At 43.8% G+C, this 19890-nt stretch overlaps 1 protein-coding gene across 1 annotated transcript; it reads left to right on the top strand.

Annotated features, from left to right (window-relative positions):
- Positions 1-747: 747 nt before the first annotated feature.
- On the top strand, positions 748-19806 carry LOC110500110 (uncharacterized). The gene is made up of 8 exons (XM_036957393.2): positions 748-1322; positions 14424-15161; positions 15369-15583; positions 15686-15712; positions 16657-16789; positions 17000-17043; positions 17178-17300; positions 17461-19806. Exons 1-8 carry the CDS (start codon positions 1247-1249, stop codon positions 17653-17655), a joined length of 1551 nt encoding a protein of 516 aa, XP_036813288.1. The 5' UTR covers positions 748-1246; the 3' UTR covers positions 17656-19806.
- The last annotated feature ends 84 nt before the right edge of the window (positions 19807-19890 follow it).

The following is a 19890-nucleotide window of genomic DNA, read 5'->3' as shown; positions in this document are numbered from 1 at the left end:
TATATTGTTGAAGGTAAATGAATAACCCAGGCTGACATGGACCATGGGAGGGAGTACCATTATCATAGCTTTGAAAGCTCCACATCTAAACAGCTTAATAATGACCGACTATTTCAGTCCATAGAAACGCCCAGGAAAACCTCCACACCCCTGATCTTATCTCCACTATTTTCCCCCTAATTTCCCATCACCAGAGCAGCCACTGGATCTTATATCAGACATCATGTATTAAGTAGGGTTTGATGTCGAAGTTATTCAAGATATGAATTAAACATTGTCTAACACATGAAGCTGCCAGTTGAGGCAAATCAAGTATTTTTGCAAAAAAAAAAATTAAAAAAATCACATTAACTTGTGGATCCAAATGTCTTTGACTGACTGATCTTTGAAGAGGGCATATCAAAAGCGCTTTCGAAGCAATTCCAAGGAAAGCCTGTGAATACCGTTGTCATGGCTTCTGAGTGGAATTAACTCTGCTCTCTCCTTAGGGTCAAACAGCCTGGCTTGGATCCCAAAATCCCAAAAACAAACATCACACCTGCTGGTTATATGCCACTTTCCCAAGCAAATTAATCTATCCTTGTTGGCTAATATGGTGAATGAATGGGGGACAATAGATATGAATGATTTGGGAAACATGTATTACCATGGCGTGTGTCTGAAAGACGCAGCAAGCTAAGAATCGTCAGTTATTTATTTTCATTGACCATTATTGGAATAAGGCAAACTGAAGGAACATAAGTCTTTGAGAGTCGTTTCCTTTGTTATTCAAAGTGTTGGTCAGTTTGAGAGTCCACCCAAAACGCTTTCCATTGGATCTCCCCTGGCCTCGCATGACAAGCTGGAATGGGCAGTGCCATGGGCCTGTGAGTAACAGCTGAACACTTGTAAAGAAGACTGGGGTCTGGACTGGCCACGGGGCTTGCACTTTGAAAGCACAATACGTTTTCAAGCCACTCCGGGAGAGGGAGCCAGCAACGACAACACAATCAGTGCAGCCAAGGAGACCGGTTAAAAACTTTCCCCCAAATTCCCGACTCAGAGAGGGGGAGAAAAGAAGGGGAGAAGCGCCAAACAAAAGCATTCTTAGCTTTCAGCAAAACAATAACTTTGGGAAAATAATTTACTTCAAATACAAATTCAATGAGATAGGCGTAACGGACCGGCGTCTCCAGCAAGAATCCGCTACTTTTATTCAACATTCTGAATACTTAAAACCACGGATTGAGTGCTGCAGCAACACTGAATGAAACAAAGTTTCGTTAAAAAAAAAAACAGAATGGAAACGAAAATGCGAATCACGTGGGCACTTCTTCCACTTGGTAAGTGTCTATTCTTTGTATTTTATTTATTTTATTTCATTTGATCAAAGTTGGTTTTATTTTTGGGGACCCACAAGACCCCATCACCACCTTTCCTTTATTTGAGCAACTGAAGACATTCAATGAGAGAAGTTAACATAGGAGATCACATTTGGTATCATCATTTATCAATTCATAATAAAAGAAAAACAACTAAATAAAACAATGTTGATAATGAGAGTTGTCTGTGTTTCTCCTCAGCAACAGGTGCGCACATCAATAGCCTACAGTTAATGGTGCACGGAACAAAATGGAATGGAATTTCCATTAAAAATGAAATCGTTTTCGTTATATTCCGTCTATATGATTGACATATTGTTGCTTGGAAGTAATACAAAAATAAAAAAATGTAATTCCTAATAAACCATTATCTTATTAGCCCTCTATCCCACCAATACTAGTGAGAGTCTATACCAGCTGCGCGCTTTCACAACATGCTGCTCTAATTTCGGTATCGAGGAGTGAGTGGGGGGGGGGGGGGGGGAGTTGCACTGTAAGTGCGAGGCAGAGACTGGCACCTGAGGGAGTGGCACCGGGGAGTCAGTGCCAGGGCCGCGCAGCTGAAACATCTGCCCCCTCTTCACGCCCGGGTCCTCTCCTCATACTGTGCTCAAGAGCCGGGAGGCCGTGAGGGAGACGACGGGACCGCATAATGAAGTGCCCCCGTGACCTGCTCGAGACGACCCTCATGCCTAATGGTGAGGCAGAGTATTATTCTTTAATTACGCGCAGGTCGCACCTGCCTCTTTCCACTGTAAATTAATGAAAAGTAGAGGCTTTTGTTTTTTGTCGCCGAGCAAAAACAGACTGGATGTTCACGGTCAGCCCTTTTTCCAAAACTTTTTTAGACCACATAATGAGTTAGGCCTAAAACTAACTTGACAAGCATTATTACCAAGCATTTAGGCACTAATAAAAATAATGTCCTCTTTGGATACAAACCAACCTCCATTACCATTTGATAGAACACAAACCATTCATTTATGATATAATGAAACATGTTCAATCTGCAAACTAACCATAGTGCTATTAAAAGAAAAGGTTGAAAAAAGGTTAAAAGAAAAGGTTGAATATACCAGACCATATCCTTCCAGAGCCTACCCCACACACACCACTTCCCAGTCCTTTACATCCTCCATTTGGGCTCATGAAGGTCATGTCATGTGTTTTCCTAAAAGGTAAACCCAGCCAGGATCTTTGTTATGATCGGGACGCGGCTTGGCAGCCACGGCTATCCTCCCTATGCCTAGCTTATGGGAGAGCGCTAGCGGAGAACAATAGATAGGAAAAACCCTTTAACAACATCCCTGTTCCAAAGGAAGGTGTGGCACCATATTCCCATCCTGAGAGGAGTCGGCTGTGAGCTCCCACCGTCTCCTCACACGCACACACAGCCTGGTTCACTCAAATGCAAGGACAGGGAGACGGAGTCCTCACTCCTTCACTCCCCTGGAAATTCACCTAATAAAAGTGTGGGGAAACAGGACAATAAACAGGCTTTGCGTCTGAAATGACACTCCATTACCTCTATAGGCCACTACTTTTTGACCTGAGCCCTATGGACCGTCCATAAGTAGTACATTGTAATGTGGTCAGGGCCCATTACAGCGCTGGTCAAAAGTAATGCATTGTAATGTGGTCAGGGCCCATTACAGCGCTGGTCAAAAGTAATGCATTGTAATGGCCGGTGCCATTTCAGAGGCAGCCAGGGGATTTAGATCCACTATCGACATTCAGGGGATTGGGGTTTTAAACAGCAGCGTTGGGAAACAGTACAGGAGAGGGAGGCTTCCCGTTCCTCTAGGGAGTAAGTGTAGTAAAGCCTTGTGATTCATCACTGTCTGATGTGGATGATAAAGCTCCACCTCTATCTTCACCCCAGAGCAGCCTACACTCCTACATGTCCAGTGGCTGGCACCATGCATCACAGACCTTCACTCAGCTCCCCTCCTCCCTTCTACCGCCTCCCTGCTTCATGTCTCTCATATCACACATACAGGAACACACATGTACAAGGTCTCTCCCTCCCACCTTCACTCTCTCCTCACACTCCTTTCTCTGCCATGGCTGGCAACTCCCTTCTACTTTGCCTCTAAGAAAACAGAGAGCGGATGTTTCTTAATAAGAGCCAAGCAAACAAAACATGTGTGTATGTGTGTGTGTGTGTGTGTGTGTGTGTGTATATGTATGTGTGTGTGTGTGTGTGTGTCAAAGAGTTGGCCTTAAGTGAAGTGTCGGTGACCACTATATCACTCCAACCTCCTCCATGATGTCAACTATTCCACACTGTTGTCTACCAACATTCCTTGCCTAATGTATTTACTGACAATAGATTAATAGCATACTACATAGCTTAGTTTAGCTCAAAGCCAGCCAACACACAGGACTAAAGACAATAGATTAATAGCATACTACATAGCTTAGTATAGCTCAAAGCCAGCCAACACACAGGACTAAAGACAATAGACGGGTCGAAATGAGTTCCTTTGATATTTTAAGTAGTAAAAACCTGTTATATTAAAATAGAACTTCTGGAAGATTTGCATACTTTTTACCCAGTAGTTCTGAAAGTAGCGCACAAGAGCAAAAATGGGTCCCCGAAAATGGTATACTACAGTGCCTTGCGAAAGTATTCGGCCCCCTTGAACTTTGCGACCTTTTGCCACATTTCAGGCTTCAAACATAAAGATATAAAACTGTATTTTTTTGTGAAGAATCAACAACAAGTGGGACACAATCATGAAGTGGAACGACATTTATTGGATATTTCAAACTTTTTTAACAAAAAAAAACTAAAAAATTGGGCGTGCAAAATTATTCAGCCCCCTTAAGTTAATACTTTGTAGCGCCACCTTTTGCTGCGATTACAGCTGTAAGTCGCTTGGGGTATGTCTCTATCAGTTTTTCACATCGAGAGACTGACATTTTTTCCCATTCCTCCTTGCAAAACAGCTCGAGCTCAGTGAGGTTGGATGGAGAGCATTTGTGAACAGCAGTTTTCAGTTCTTTCCACAGATTCTCGATTGGATTCAGGTCTGGACTTTGACTTGGCCATTCTAACACCTGGATATGTTTATTTTTGAACCATTCCATTGTAGATTTTGCTTTATGTTTTGGATCATTGTCTTGTTGGAAGACAAATCTCCGTCCCAGTCTCAGGTCTTTTGCAGACTCCATCAGGTTTTCTTCCAGATTGGTCCTGTATTTGGCTCCATCCATCTTCCCATCAATTTTAACCATCTTCCCTGTCCCTGCTGAAGAAAAGCAGGCCCAAACCATGATGCTGCCACCACCATGTTTGACAGTGGGGATGGGGTGTTCAGCTGTGTTGCTTTTACGCCAAACATAACGTTTTGCATTATTGCCAAAAAGTTCAATTTTGGTTTCATCTGACCAGAGCACCTTCTTCCACATGTTTGGTGTGTCTCCCAGGTGGCTTGTGGCAAACTTTAAACTACACTTTTTATGGATATCTTTAAGAAATGGCTTTCTTCTTGCCACTCTTCCATAAAGGCCAGATTTGTGCAATATACGACTGATTGTTGTCCTATGGAAAGAGTCTCCCACCTCAGCTGTAGATCTCTGCAGTTCATCCAGAGTGATCATGGGCCTCTTGGCTGCATCTCTGATCAGTCTTCTCCTTGTATGAGCTGAAAGTTTAGAGGGACGGCCAGGTCTTGGTAGATTTGCAGTGGTCTGATACTCCTTCCATTTCAATATTATCGCTTGCACAGTGCTCCTTGGGATGTTTAAAGCTTGGGAAATCTTTTTGTATCCAAATCCGGCTTTAAACTTCTTCACAACCGTATCTTGGACCTGCCTGGTGTGTTCTTTGTTCTTCATGATGCTCTCTGCGCTTTTAACGGACCTCTGAGACTATCACAGTGCAGGTGCATTTATACAGAGACTTGATTACACACAGGTGGATTGTATTTATCATCATTAGTCATTTAGGTCAACATTGGATCATTCAGAGATCCTCACTGACTTCTGGAGAGAGTTTGCTGCACTGAAAGTAAAGGGGCTGAATAATTTTGCACGCCCAATTTTTCAGTTTTTGATTTGCTAAAAAAGTTTGAAATATCCAATAAATGTCGTTCCACTTCGTGATTGTGTCCCACTTGTTGTTGATTCTTCACAAAAAAATACAGTTTTATATCTTTATGTTTGAAGCCTGAAATGTGGCAAAAGGTCGCAAAGTTCAAGGGGGCCGAATACTTTCGCAAGGCACTGTACATCATATTATGTGCCTCATTGGATAACGCTGGGCAGACCAGGGCCAGCCTTATTTCACTGTGCAACTTATGGGCTGGCCAATCTTGCAGCACTCAAAATGGTGCCACACAGCTTCCAGAAGCTTTCAAACTAGGGATTTCATGGCTAATTGAGATATAACAGTAATTCTGCTAATAGATTATGCATGCGTGAACTACACATTGGCACATCCAGCCCAAGGCGGGAGGTTTTAAAAAATACTTAGGTAGTCGACAAAGTTCCGGATGTCTCTTTAAAATGTAGTGCCTATTAATATAGACCACATGGAACATTCAATGAATTCGATTTTTATTATGAATAAAGTACCAAAATGTTGCATTTTGACATGTCCCTCAAGATTTTGACCCACTTAACCCCCAACATTTTTCCAAGCTTGGTAACACTTTATTTGAATAGTCCATCTGTAACATTTCAACTATCTACTAACCTTTAACCCTTAATAACCCCTATCCTAACCCTTATTCTAAAGCTAACCCTCACCTTAACAAGCAGTTGCAAACCAACAGATGGTTTGCTGATAGTATGATAGTATTTATTCATGTGATTAGTGAATCATTTTAAGGGGGGGGGGGAAACTGTCCCTCATTTCAAGGTCATCCCTGTTACGTGAACTGAACTCTCGTTTTAATACGGTGAAACTATTCCTTTGTGAATCTTTTCTAAATGAACATTTGTAAAATCATAGTGTATTTTCTAGTGGAAAAGCATGTTGAGCATAACATGTCTAGCCTGTTACCCGTAGATAGACAGGATAGAACTGTTTTAACAACACTGGCATTGGGATTTATGGCTGATTTATGACTAAATCGTCAACCCTGTTCATTTATTTGTCACTTAGTAGGCGCTTATTATATATATATATATATATATATATATATATTTAAATGATTTAATCTCAATTAAAACATTTATTAAATTGCTGTTCATGACGGAATGTTAGATTAGGTGAAATCAAACACTTTTTCATTCACTAAGTTACACTACCAAAAAGGAACTAATTTTGTGGAACGACCCAGACCTCTATAGACTAAAGTCCTGTACAAGTGCTGGACCATATGTGCACACCACAGCTCAACATAGACACAAACTAACCCATCACCCTGGCATCACAGCACTAGAAATGTGTCTGTGTTTGGGTGTGTGAACCCACGCCGTGTGGCAACTAATAATCTTCAGAATGTCAGTTATGCTGTGGAGTCACAGACAGTTAAATAAAAGGTTAAACAAAATAAAAAATACAATTTACACCATCAGACAGAGACCAACACCCCTTTTCCACCCTCACTCTCCTCTACCCACCTCCCCTATTCCCCATTCCCGCTTTCTCCCTTCTATTCATACAGTGATTTTACATTCACAGCCCCTCTCCTTAACGGAGGAGCCTATTGGATAAGTACTGTGTAAAGACGGCCTCCCTCCTCCTTTTCTCTTCCCTTCATCTCCCTTCCCTCCCCCAGTTCCAAATCTGAATTACCCCTCTCAATGGGACACCCCAGGAAGGCGGGGGACTACTGGGCTCCTAAAAAGCCTGGGCCGCAGCAGGGGGCCGGGGTTGAGGGAGTAACCCCCTCCTGGCAGAGCCGAACGAGGGGCAAGCCAGGCTTTTGTGTGGGCCGTCACCCACTTAACAGGGTGGCTTTGTGCGTCCGGGGCTGGGGAGGGATAGCAACATTTATTTATTTACTCTCCTGCCACTGGCAGCACATGGTGGATGTTCACGCTCAGACGCACATAAATCTGGCCTTATTATGGGATGGCCTGGCTGGCACACATGCAGGGACAGAGATTAATACACACACAGCTAGACAGGATCACATACCCATGCCAGAACACAAAGTAGACCGGCAGACACACACCCTTAGGACTCAGCATAAAGAAAGGCTCTTTTTATTTTTAAGATGTTAACTGATGGTGCCCAGGCGGGTCGCCATAAGCCTCTGCTCCCCTCCCTCTACCAGTAGTAGTCTGTGTGGGGCCTGGGGCCCAGAGGTTATTTTTACAATATGGCTGTCAGGAAGGCAGGACAATTCAACAAGTCTCCACCCTCCAGGCCGATTGTCATTCTGCTTTAACTGTGTACGGATGGAGGCTCTCACACTAAACAATGATTGTGCTTGACGCCCGCCGGGACCCAACAACAGGACCCCCTGTGGGGAGGGCAGGGGAGAGGGAGACACCCCTCTGACCCCATTACTGACTCGTTAGTCACAGTGGGACAGGCCAAGCCGTAACACTGTCACAGGCATGAGTTAGGAACGCAAACACTGGGGAAGTTGAAGAACTCAACCCTATGGTAAATGGCATTTAGAGGCCTTATCATCATCTTGTTGCATTTCCATCTTGAAGATCTGGGAGTAACTGACTGTATTTTACTGGGTTTCTGTCTGTGTCTCTGTTAGTCTTGAGTCAGAGCAGGGTGTGTGTAGAGTGTTTCATGCTCTCTGTGTTTAAGTCATGCACACATGTGAAGGAAGGTGGTGTGAGTAGGGACACTTCAGGCTGAGGAGGAAGTTTCACACATTTACATTTTAGTCATTTAGCAGACGCTCTTAACCAGAGCGAGTGTTTGCTTTTATTCATACTGGTCCCCCATGGGATTCAAACCCACAACCCTGGTGTTGCAAGCGTCACGCTCTACCAACTGAGCCACACATCCCCATGTGCTACACACACACACATTGAGAGAGCAAAGAAGCCCATAACTTATTGCATAACAGAGTCAACAGGAAGGACCCTGGGGTCGGTTCTCACACCCTCTGACTACCGTCTGGCCCTGAGAGGGTCCGGGACACCGGGTCCCCACCCCGTGGGAGAGAGACAGGCCACTGTAGTAGCAGACCCAACAGGACGTAACCGGACCCAATGACCTAGCGATCCATCTTAATAATAGCCTGGTAGAGGAAGAGGCTAATAAGACCTGGCTGCAGGTCAGTCTGTGTTGGCCCAGTTATGCTGTGTAGTCACAGACAGACATCCAATACTCATGGGGAAAGTAATGTAATCCTACTGTGGTATACATGAACCTGCTCTGGTGTGTTCTATGAGTTACAACAAGGGAGCCTATGGCCGAGGAAAGGGAAGCTATGGAGATGGAACTTTCCATTCCCTCTCCTGCCCCCCCCCCCCCCCTCCTTTCTCTGGGAGGGGGGGTCATTTTAAGGAATTCATGTTTTTGAGAGACTATAGGTGCCATCCTGGTGGTGTGTGTGTGTGTGTGTGTGTGTGTGTGAGTGTGCGTGTGTGCGTGTGTGCGTGTGTGCGTGTGCGTGTGTGTGTGTGTGTGCGTGTCAGACTCAGGGGTGCTGCTGTCACCTGTTAAGAAACAGACACCTGGGTGACAGATGGGGTCAAAGAGGGTCACTCCAAAATATGACACCACAGCTAGAGGAGGTAGAGGAGGGGAGATAGTGGTGCAGACAGATAGAGACACACGTCTCACAACAACACAGAGTCTCAGAGGCAGAACACTGTGTGGAAATCACAGGAGCAGTTCACCAGTCCCAGGTCAAATACATACTGTACATGGAATATCTGCATGATCAGTACAGATGTTTAGAACAGTCCACTCCCAAGACATTGTATAGTGTATGCCAGAAATGAACTGTATCACTCCTGACTTACACATTTTCAAAAGCTGTCAAAAAATGTAGCAAATAAATACTGTCTGTAAAACACATTTTTTTCATTGTCATTCAGTCCTGCTGGGATACTTCCACCTGTTAGACTACAATGTTGAAGCAGCCTCCTTTCTCGAGCTACCCAGCCTGGTCTCATAGACTAGACGTAACATAGTAAATATAAATCTGGGACACTGAAATTAGTCTGATATGTTACATTTGGTATGGTTACATAAGAGAGAAGGTTACTTATTAAAGCAAAAACGAGCGGAGGGTGGTTGGTCGTTTTAGCATTTTAGCTAATTAGCAAATGTAGCAAACTACTTACTACTTTTTAGCTACTTTGCAACCACTTAGCATGTTCGTTAACCCTGCCCTAACCATTTTATCTAACTTTTATCCTAACATATTGTACGTTCCGCAAATTCGTAACATTTATGATTCATAATTCGTAACATATCAAAATTAATGTGGTGTCTTGTATTTACGTAAAGAATAATACGAAATGCTCTGAGACCAGGTTGAGCCACAAGGGGGCATTACCAATGCTGAAGCAACCTCCTTTCACTAGCTACCAGGGGACATTGCCAATGCTGAAGCAGCCCCCTTTCACTAGCTGCCAGGGGACATTACCAGGAGTGTAAAAAACAGGCTGGGCCCAGGGGGAGGATTCAGAGTTTCCCCCTCCTATAGAGCTGTCCGTGTCTCTGGGTTCTCTCCTCATAGTGACTACTAAGCTGCTTAATGGAGCCTGATAACAATTGGCGTGTCTGCAGTTTAGGATGGCAGCCACAGTTTAGGCTGCCTGTCAAAAGGAAGAGATGGAGACAACAAGGTTTTACCTCTCCCCTCCTCCACCACCCCTCTAAAACAGCCTCTTATCAGACACCGATAAGAGGCTGTTTTAGACATTGTCTCCGTTGCCCCCGACAACCACGATTAATCACCATGACAACCCACCATGTCAGGATTTACATCTTTACATCCTATTTTCAGGTCTCTCATTTACATAAGTATTCATACCCTTTAATCAGTACTTTGTTGAAGCATCTTTGGCAGCGATTACAGCCTCGAGTCTTCTTGGATATGACGCTACAAGCTTGGCACACCTGTATTTGGGGAGTTTCACCCATTCTTCTCTGCAGATCCTCTCAAGCCATGTCAGGTTAGATGAGGAGTGTCACTGCACAGCTATTTTCAGGTCTCTCCGGAGATGTTTGATTGGGTTCAAGTCAGGGCTCTGGCTGGGCCACTCAAGGTCATTCAGGGACTTGTCCCGAAGCCACTCCTGCATTGTGTTGGGTGTGTACTTAGGGTCGTTGTCCTGTTGGAAGGTGAACCTTTGCCCCAGTCTGAGGTCCTGAGCGCTCTGGAGCAGGTTTTCATCAAATATCTCTTTTTATGCTCCGTTCATCTTTCCCTTGATCCTGACTAGTCTCCCAGTCCCTGCCACCGCTAAACATCCACACAGCATGATGCTGCCACCACCATGCTTCACTGTAGGGATGGTGCCAGGTTTCCTCCAGAAGCGACACATGGTTTCATCAGACCAGAGAATCTTGTTTCTCATGACCTGAGAGTCTTTTTGGTGCCTTTTGGCAAACTCCAAGAAGGCTGTCATGTGCATTTTACTGAGGAGTGGCTTCCGTCTGGCCACTCTACCATAAAGGCCTGATTGGTGGAGTGCTGCAGAGATGGTTGTCCTTCTGGAAGGCTTTCCCATCTCCACAGAGGAACTCTAGAGCTCTGTCAGAGTGACCCTTGGGTTCTTGGTCACATCCCTGACCAAGGCCCCTCTCCCCTGATTGCTTAATTCGGCCGGGAGGCCAGCTCTAGTAAGAGTCTTGGTGGTTCCTAACTTCTTCCATTTAAGAATGATGGAGCCCACTGTGTTCTTGGGGAACTTTAATGCTGCAGAAATGTTTTGGTACCCCTCCCCAGATCTGTGCCATGACACAATCTTGTCTCTGAGCTCTACGGACAATTCCTTCGACCTCATGGCTTGGTTTTTGCTCCAACATTCACTGTAAAATGTGGGACCTTACATAGAAAGGTGTGTTCCTTTCCAAATCATGTCCAATCAATTGAATTTACCACAGGTGGACTCCAATCAAGTTGTAGAAACATCTCAAGGATGATCAATGGAAAAAGGATGCACCTGAGCTTAATTTTGATTCTTATAGCAAAGGGTCTGAATACTTAAGTATCTGTTTTTTATTTGTAATAAATTTGCAACAATTTCTATAAACCTGTTTTTGCTTTGTCATTATGGGGTATATTGTGTGTAGATTGATGGAGAAAAAAATATTTAATCCATTTTAGAATAAGGCTATAACATAACAAAATGTGGAAAAGGGGAAGGAGTCTGAATACTTTCCGAATGCACTGTATTTCTATGACAACAGGCGCAACTCAAATATAATCGTTTTTGGGTAAGTTGCCGAAATGCCACATATATCAGGGCAGTAGACATAGCACAAAAAATGTAAAAACACTTTTCTGACAATTAGAGGAGTTTAGAAAAAAGTAACAATGCATATAAACAAAGTATTTTCTTTGAGAGCCGATAAAAACTAGTCTCTAGAGCGAAATGGAGAAAATTAACCGGCAGTTAAGCAAATCGGTCTCATCAGTTGCTCGTTCTATCTATTGTCTATCTAGACATTGACTGTCTCACTCTGTCAACCTAACCATTATGAAACTTCTATTCGGTCAAATAAGCCTCACGTATCACATTACCAATTGCATTTTTGTTGACCAAATTCGACACACTCTCATTGACCTCCATAAAATAATTACTCACGTCGTGGGCTTATTTTCGTGGACAGATTTTGGGTGGAGTAAAACTGCTTCGACCTCTTACTCTCTGATGACACTAAGCATGATGGGTTGTTAATCGCTTAATTAACTCAGGAACCACACCTGTGTGGAAGCACCTGCTTTACATATACTTTCTATCTGTCATTTACTCAGGTGTTTCCTTTATTTTGGCAGTTACCTGTAGATGAAAACACTTGGGTGAACTGTTGGAATCCTAGAAACAGAATGATTTATATTAAAAAGCAAAAAAGTGTCATTGTTGTTGTTTGGAACAATCTGTTGACTGCATTTGACCTAACAGAACAGCATGCAAACTTATAGTGAATCTAAATAGGAGGAGGAGCTGCGCTGCTTGATGGGGCGGGGCTTGTGTGAGTGGGAAGCAGCCACAAGTAAACTATAAAAACAGACACTACACATGGCTGAGCGGTGTTTCAAAAATATTGCATGCGATATGAATCTTCTTGCGACATGAATAATGCACGACAGTATTGCAATTTCGATGTGAATTCGATTAATTATGCAGCCCTATATGAAGTGACAGGGTATGCTGCCTTTGAAATGTATGCTATTTAGTGTGCAGTGTGTTGGTAATGTAATAAAGGGAACACTTAAACAACACAATCTAACTCCAAGTCAATCACACTTCTGTGAAATCAAACTGTCCACTTAGGAAGCAACACTGATTGACAATACATTTCACATGCTGTTGTGCAAATGGAATAGACAACAGGTGAAAATTATAGGCAATTAGCAAGACACCCCCAATAAAGGAGTGGTTCTGCAGGTGGTGACCAAAGACCACTTCTCAGTTCCTATGCTTCCTGGCTGATGTTTTGGTCACTTTTGAATGCTGGCGGTGCTTTCACTCTAGTGGTAGCATGAGACGGAGTCTACAACCCACACAAGTGGCTCAGGTAGTGCAGCTCATCCAGGATGGCACATCAATGCGAGATGTGGCAAGAAGGTTTGCTGTGTCTGTCAGCGTAGTGTCCAGAGCATGGAGGCGCTACCAGGAGACAGGCCAGTACATCAGGAGACGTGGAGGAGGCCGTAGGAGGGCAACAACCCAGCAGCAGGACCGCTACCTCCGCCTTTGTGCAAGGAGGAGCAGGAGGAGCACTGCCAGAGCCCTGCAAAATGACCTCCAGCAGGCCACAAATGTGCATGTGTCTGCTCAAACGGTCAGAAACAGACTCCATGAGGGTGGTATGAGGGCCCAACGTCCACAGGTGGGGGTTTGGGGGGCCGCACAGCCCTCCATGTGCTCGCAAGAGGTAGCCTGACTGCCATTAGGTACCGAGATGAGATCCTCAGACCCCTTGTGAGACCATATGCTAGTGCGGTTGGCCCTGGGTTCCTCCTAATGCAAGACAATGCTAGACCTCATGTGGCTGGAGTGTGTCAGCAGTTCCTGCATGAGGAAGGCATTGATGCTATGGAATGGCCCGCCCGTTCCCCAGACCTGAATCCAATTGAGCACATCTGGGACATCATGTCTCGCTCCATCCACCAATGCCACGTTGCACCACAGACTGTCCAGGAGTTGGCGGATGCTTTAGTCCAGGTCTGGGAGGAGATCCCTCAGGAGACCATCCGCCACCTCATCAGGAGCATGCCCAGGCATTGTAGGGAGGTCATACAGGCACATTTTTGTGTGATTCTGTTGTCAGCACATTCAACTATGTAATGAAAAACATATTTAATAAGAATATTTAATTCATTCAGATCTAGGATGTGTTATTTTAGTGTTCCCTTTATTTTTTTGAGCAGTGTATGAACATGTGAGATAAGAGAGGTATGAGTGTTTTTAGTGTGTGACTGTCCACCCAGGTATGTGTATGACTGAGTATGAGGAAGCAAGTAGTCGTCCTAATGCTATGGTGTTACGTGTGTGTGTAGGTTGAGGATCCTATAGAAGCCGTTGTTCTAAATCCCTAGGGTCCCAGCCTAAGAACGTGGTCCAGGATTGTTTACGGTGCGCTAGGGCAAGCCCATAGGTTGGGTGTGGTACTTCCTAGGTTATTGTGTGGAGCATCCTGTCCTGTTTACTATAAATAGAGAAACAAAGAGAACGACTACTGTACAGCTGTCTGGAGAGAAGGAAATAAACCACAACAGGTTTACACAGAGTTCACCACAGAGGCTCCTCAATATCTCATCGCTGATATTCTCTTGGAAATACAAAATATGTATAAAACTGTATGCAGCCCACATGGACGATGGACCATGTTCTAGAGATGGCTCAATTTAAATGGAAAAAATGCCAAGTAGATTACATTTAGTTAGGCATATGTAATATTTGTTTTAGATGAAACCGTTAATTCTGTTTTATATCTGTTCACTCCAGGTTTTCTACTTCACTGTACTCATGCTGATCCAATACAAACAACCTTTATCTCTTCGGCCCCCAACTCCACACAAAATGGACCCACCCATACAGTTACCTCCTCCAGTCTAATCAATGGGCCCGGGACTACACTAGCCGACCTTACCGTACCAAGTGGGGCGGCGTTGAGCACCTTTACCGCTGGGAGGTCCAGTGGTAATGTGGAGTCCACCACCATGACTACTGCTGGACTGGACTCCACTAGCTCCACCGGAACCCACACCCAGACCCCCACTAGCTCCACTGGAACCGACGCCCAGACCACCACTAGCTTCACAGGAACCGACGCCCAGACCACCACTAGCTCCACCGGAACCGACGCCCAGAACACCACTAGCTCCACCGGAACCGACGCCCAGACCATCACTAGCTCCACCGGAACCGACGCCCAGACCACCACTAGCTCCACCGGAACCCACACTACCGTGCAATTCACTAGCTCCTCAGGAACCCTCTCCCAGACCACCACTAGCTCCACCGGAACCGACGCCCAGAACACCACTAGCTCCACCGGAACCGACGCCCAGACCACCACTAGCTCCACCGGAACCAACGCCCAGAACACCACTAGCTCCACCGGAACCGACGCCCAGACCACCACTAGCTCCTCAGGAACCCACACCCAGACCACCACTAGCTCCTCAGGAACCCACACCCAGACCACCACTAGCTCCGCCGGAACGCCTCACTTCACTGCAGGCGAGTCTCTACCTCCACCACCATTTCACCTCAAAACACCTATCACTCACCCAGCATAGAGTTTGGCTGTAGTCTAAAAGCTGAACAGTTCTTATAACATGCACCTCATACATGTTCATATGCGGTCATGTGTGATTACATGATGGAAGTGAAAGAATATTCCACTGACAAAATTGTCCATTCTCTTATTTATGCTTCTTGAAACAGTCACACCGGTGGGTAGGCGACATACTCCAATCCTTACAACCCCATGGTCAAGGTCGTCCTCTCCATCCCAGCAACCTTCCACATCCAGCCCTGTGGGTTCAGGAAGCAGTTTTGCTATCACCACAACCCGTGCACAGGGAGGAATGGTGTTAACAACCATGGCTGAGACTACAACCACGACGGCCACTACCACAAGTCCTCCCATGAGCTTTATGGTAGGACAGAAAGACTTTTACTTAAAGAGACTTGTCAGGCTGGTTCAAAAAACCACAACACAAATATGACCTTAACTTTGTGATTGTTTCTGCTTTTTACAGTTTGTCATGTCCAAAAGAAATGAAGAGGTAAGGTTTTCTCCTTTCTAGATTTGCTTACGAGTTTAGGCCTGCGTTTACATTCGATGTCAAAAGACAAATGTAATGACAAATCTTCAGCTGCAGTTAGATCCATCTTAGAGCGCACCGTTAGCTGACAATGATGTGCATGCATCAACGGGACAGAAGTCAGTGTGTTGTTGTGGTTCTGGATGGCCAGATGGCTAGCAACAATGACAAGAAGCTGCCATGTGGGGAATCGTAGGTGGTGCGTTTCAGCTCGTTGTATCTTATTGATACCATGTCTTGAAGTATTTTGACTGATATCATTTCTATTCTAATATGGCAAATATTCACTTGCTAGCAAACCAACAACTGTTCATTGTGCAAATATATTTATGTTTTCAATAAACATTTGGAGACAGAGTTGACATGTTGTCAACAATCTAAGCAAACCGTCTGTTTTGACCCATAAACAGTCTATTCTCAACACAGAACACAGAGCGACACTTCTCTGTTTCCAAAGTCAGGACAGGAAGTAGTGCATCATGTCATCAAAAAGGATTCTGCAGGCATTGGGTGGAAAAAAGTCTTAGTGGGAAACCTTCCTGACATTACGCTAGATTCCATCTTTCCCACACCTCTCTCGCGTTCTCCCTCGCTTTCTGACTATGAACAGCTGCTCTACTTCAGAAAGGCCAAGAATAACTGACACCTCACTGCACGGGAAACGCTGACGTCCCACCTTTGACCTTTCCCTCGACTCACCACAACCAGCATTGTAGTGATGGCTGTAATGATGTCATGGTGAAATTACATCAGCTAGATAGATTGAGATTCACTAAACAAGGCATGTTGATTGTTTTTTTGTCCCGTTCATAAACTATGAAAACATTTGCCGTAATCTACTAGAAAAAGTTTAAAACTAATGAAAAGCTTGATGGAGTCTTACAAACGTGTTTGTTTTCTCTCAGAATCATGAGAAGAAGGACCTGGAGGCGCTGTGTCGACACCTGATGTCTCAAATGCACGACGCTAACTGTACTCTGGCTGCGAGAGAGAACAACGGACAAACCACCGTTGACAGCGTGGTAATTACCGGCAAAGGTATGTAAACTACCCAGTCACCACTATTCATATGCTTCCAAGGCAATTAAATAGATCACACCTAATGTACCCCATTTCCTAATGCTAGTCTTGGTTGTATGAGTTGTGTTTTTGAATACATACTATTTGAGAGGGGTTGAGCCAATTGCTGTCAAGGTCAAGTACCAGAAGTGAACAGTTGTAAATGAAAGTTTCCTCTGATTCTTTTAGTGGACAATGCTGTCGTCCAGCAATACTATGAGGAAATCACCAGAGTAAGTCTAACATTGTCTACATATCTCCCTGAATGTCATCATAAACGGGCTACTGGAGAACTGGAGTAAAGGTTGTATTTGGAGGGAGGCGTGTCAGAGTGGGTCTTTATTTACTTTTTCATCTATTCTGTCAGAAACAAAGTGACAACATGACCCTGATTGCCATTTTGGCGTCCTGCGGAGCTCTGCTGGCCATGATTGTAGGCTTCGCCCTTTACGCCGCATACCACCGCAAGTCCTATCGGAAGAACCACCAAGTAATCCATTAGAAAATCAAACCTGAAAATCAAACTACTCTACAATCAATAATGTCTGTCCGTGATATGTCCACATTCTTCCTAAAATACTTACTAATAATAGTTGAGCTATGCTTTCGAAGGGTCCTCACCAAAATCTCCCCTTATCTTCTTTCAACAGCAACACCTGACAGAGGAGATGCAGACGGTGGAGAACGGTTACCATGACAACCCCACGTTGGAGGTGATGGAGGTGCAGCAGGAGATGCAGGAGAAGAAGGTGGCCCTGAATGGAGAGTTCAACGACAGCTGGATTGTCCCCATCGACAACCTGCTCAAAGAAGACATGCCAGATGAGGAGGACACTCACCTGTAGAGGGGGACCGGAACAGACAGGGGTGCTACTATATTCCCTCGACCAACTGACTCTCCCTTCCCTGCACCGTTACAAGGGCCCTGTTTAGTAGAGGGTTCTAGCTCCAAACGTTGCAGGTAGAAATGTATTCTATATAGAATATATACAACCTTAAATAATGGGATTTGAGAAATCGCACAATTGTGACAGTTCTATGCAATGCATTTCTATCCGCAACACTTTTAATGTTCCTCCCCATTGAACCAGACCCAAGGCAACAACACACAGACACCACCTGACAAATCTGGAGAAAATAACACCCAGAGGATGAAACTGGAAACCCATCCGGCCTAAACGGGTGTCTGAGTCCCATCGCTGTGGCCATGGAAAAGTAACAGGCCATTTGGAGAATACTACACCAATCAACATTGTGCCTAGTTTTAGGAGATATTCAATAAATATTTGGGAAATGTAACTCTCAAACATACACAATCCCATTTTAAGCGCCATTGAGTGTTTAAGATACTTGATGTACCGCTACATAGTTATTGATTTAATTGGGAAAACCAAACACTCAAACCACCAATATTTCAGGGTGGAGTGTATGAACTAAAATCTGCATGTTCTTTATGCTGTAATCAATGTAATCCACAAAAGTGCATTGAATTGTACACTTGAGCACCTGTACATAGTATTTTCTTATATTTTCAGAGAAAATGGAAGCTGAAACTTTGTAATACTGTAACACTACTTGCCTTTATGGTTAAATCTCAATAGTATTGATTTAAAGAAAATGACCTCAGGATAAAGTGAAATAATCATCCTGGTGAATGAATTAAACTACTAGTGAATCTCAGCTCTGACGACCTGGCAGTGGCTGCTGTATAGAAGCCATATACTGGTGAAACAACGGGGTCCCTGGAGACACTGCTGGGACAGGAGCTTCTACAGATATCAAGGGGAAAAAACACTGTAAATAGTCATTTGAAAGTTCTACAGAACTTTACCTAGGGCCGGTTTCCTGGACATAGATAAAGCCTTGGACTTTAGAGCCTTTTCAACTAGGCTTTTTAGTCTAGGACTGGGGTTACTCTATCAGGGAGGCTGGACCCTAAAGATAGTTGAAGTCGGAAGTTTACATACACTTAGGTTGGAGTCATTAAAACTCATTTTTCAACCACTTCACAAATGTCTTGTTAACAAACTATAGTTTTGGTAAGTCGGTTAGGACATCTACTTTGTGGTCCGATCTCAATCCCATATAAAACTTGTGGGCAGAACTGAAAAAGCATGTGCGAGCAAGGTCTACATCCTGACACAGTTACACCCGCTCTGTCAGGAGGGATGGGCCAAAATTCACCCAACTTATTGTGGGAAGCTTGTGGAAGGCTACCCAAAATGTTTGAACCAAGTTAAACAATTTAAAGGCAATGCTACCAAATACTAATTGAGTGTATGTAAACTTCTGACCCACTGGGAATGTGATGAAAGAAATAAAAGCTGAAATAAATCATTCTCTACTATTATTGACATTTCACATTCTTAAAATAAAGTGGTGATCCTAACTGAGCTAAGGCAGGGTATTTTTTACTAGGATTAAATGTCAGGAATTGTGGAAAACTGAGTTTAAATGTATTTGGCTAAGGTGTATGTAAACTTCTGACTTCAACTGTACATATGTTATTGTTTGCTGATGTTAACGTTGTGTGGTAATTTGTTAAACACCAGGGATGACTTGTTACATAGGCCTCTGCACATTTTCATTTTTGTTTGTTACCATTTTTTGTCAAATCAACTGAATAGAAATGTATTTAAATATCCAATGTGATTCTGGCAAAACATATTCAAATTCATGTAGAATTCACATGGACACAATAATTCCCAATTATATTTAAGCTGTAAAATCAACCAACACCAAAACAAACCACCACTTATTCTACACATTCCTATGTACTGTTTGTCATTAGTTATTGTGTACAGTCACTCACTTGTATTAGATTTATTTTTCACCAAAGTATTTAGCAGTTATTGTATATATTTATGGTTTGTTTGCTGATGAAGCCAAACAGGGGGTCTGACACACTGGAAGCTGTGCCTCGTCTATCATGACCAGGGCAGCCATGTTTTCTTATACCAATAAAGATTTGCCAATAAAAACACACTTATTTCAAACATGTGTTGTATTTTTTGTAACTTTTCACCAATGGTAAATTGATGAAACAATCAAAATACAAAATGTATAGTTGCATCCCAACT

Source organism: Oncorhynchus mykiss, chromosome 21 (genome assembly GCF_057628025.1).
Source record: "Oncorhynchus mykiss isolate SJ-2025 chromosome 21, ASM5762802v1, whole genome shotgun sequence".
Taxonomy (NCBI): domain Eukaryota; kingdom Metazoa; phylum Chordata; class Actinopteri; order Salmoniformes; family Salmonidae; genus Oncorhynchus; species Oncorhynchus mykiss.
Note: the sequence above shows the minus strand (reverse complement) of the source record. Positions and strands in the feature narration are given on the sequence as shown.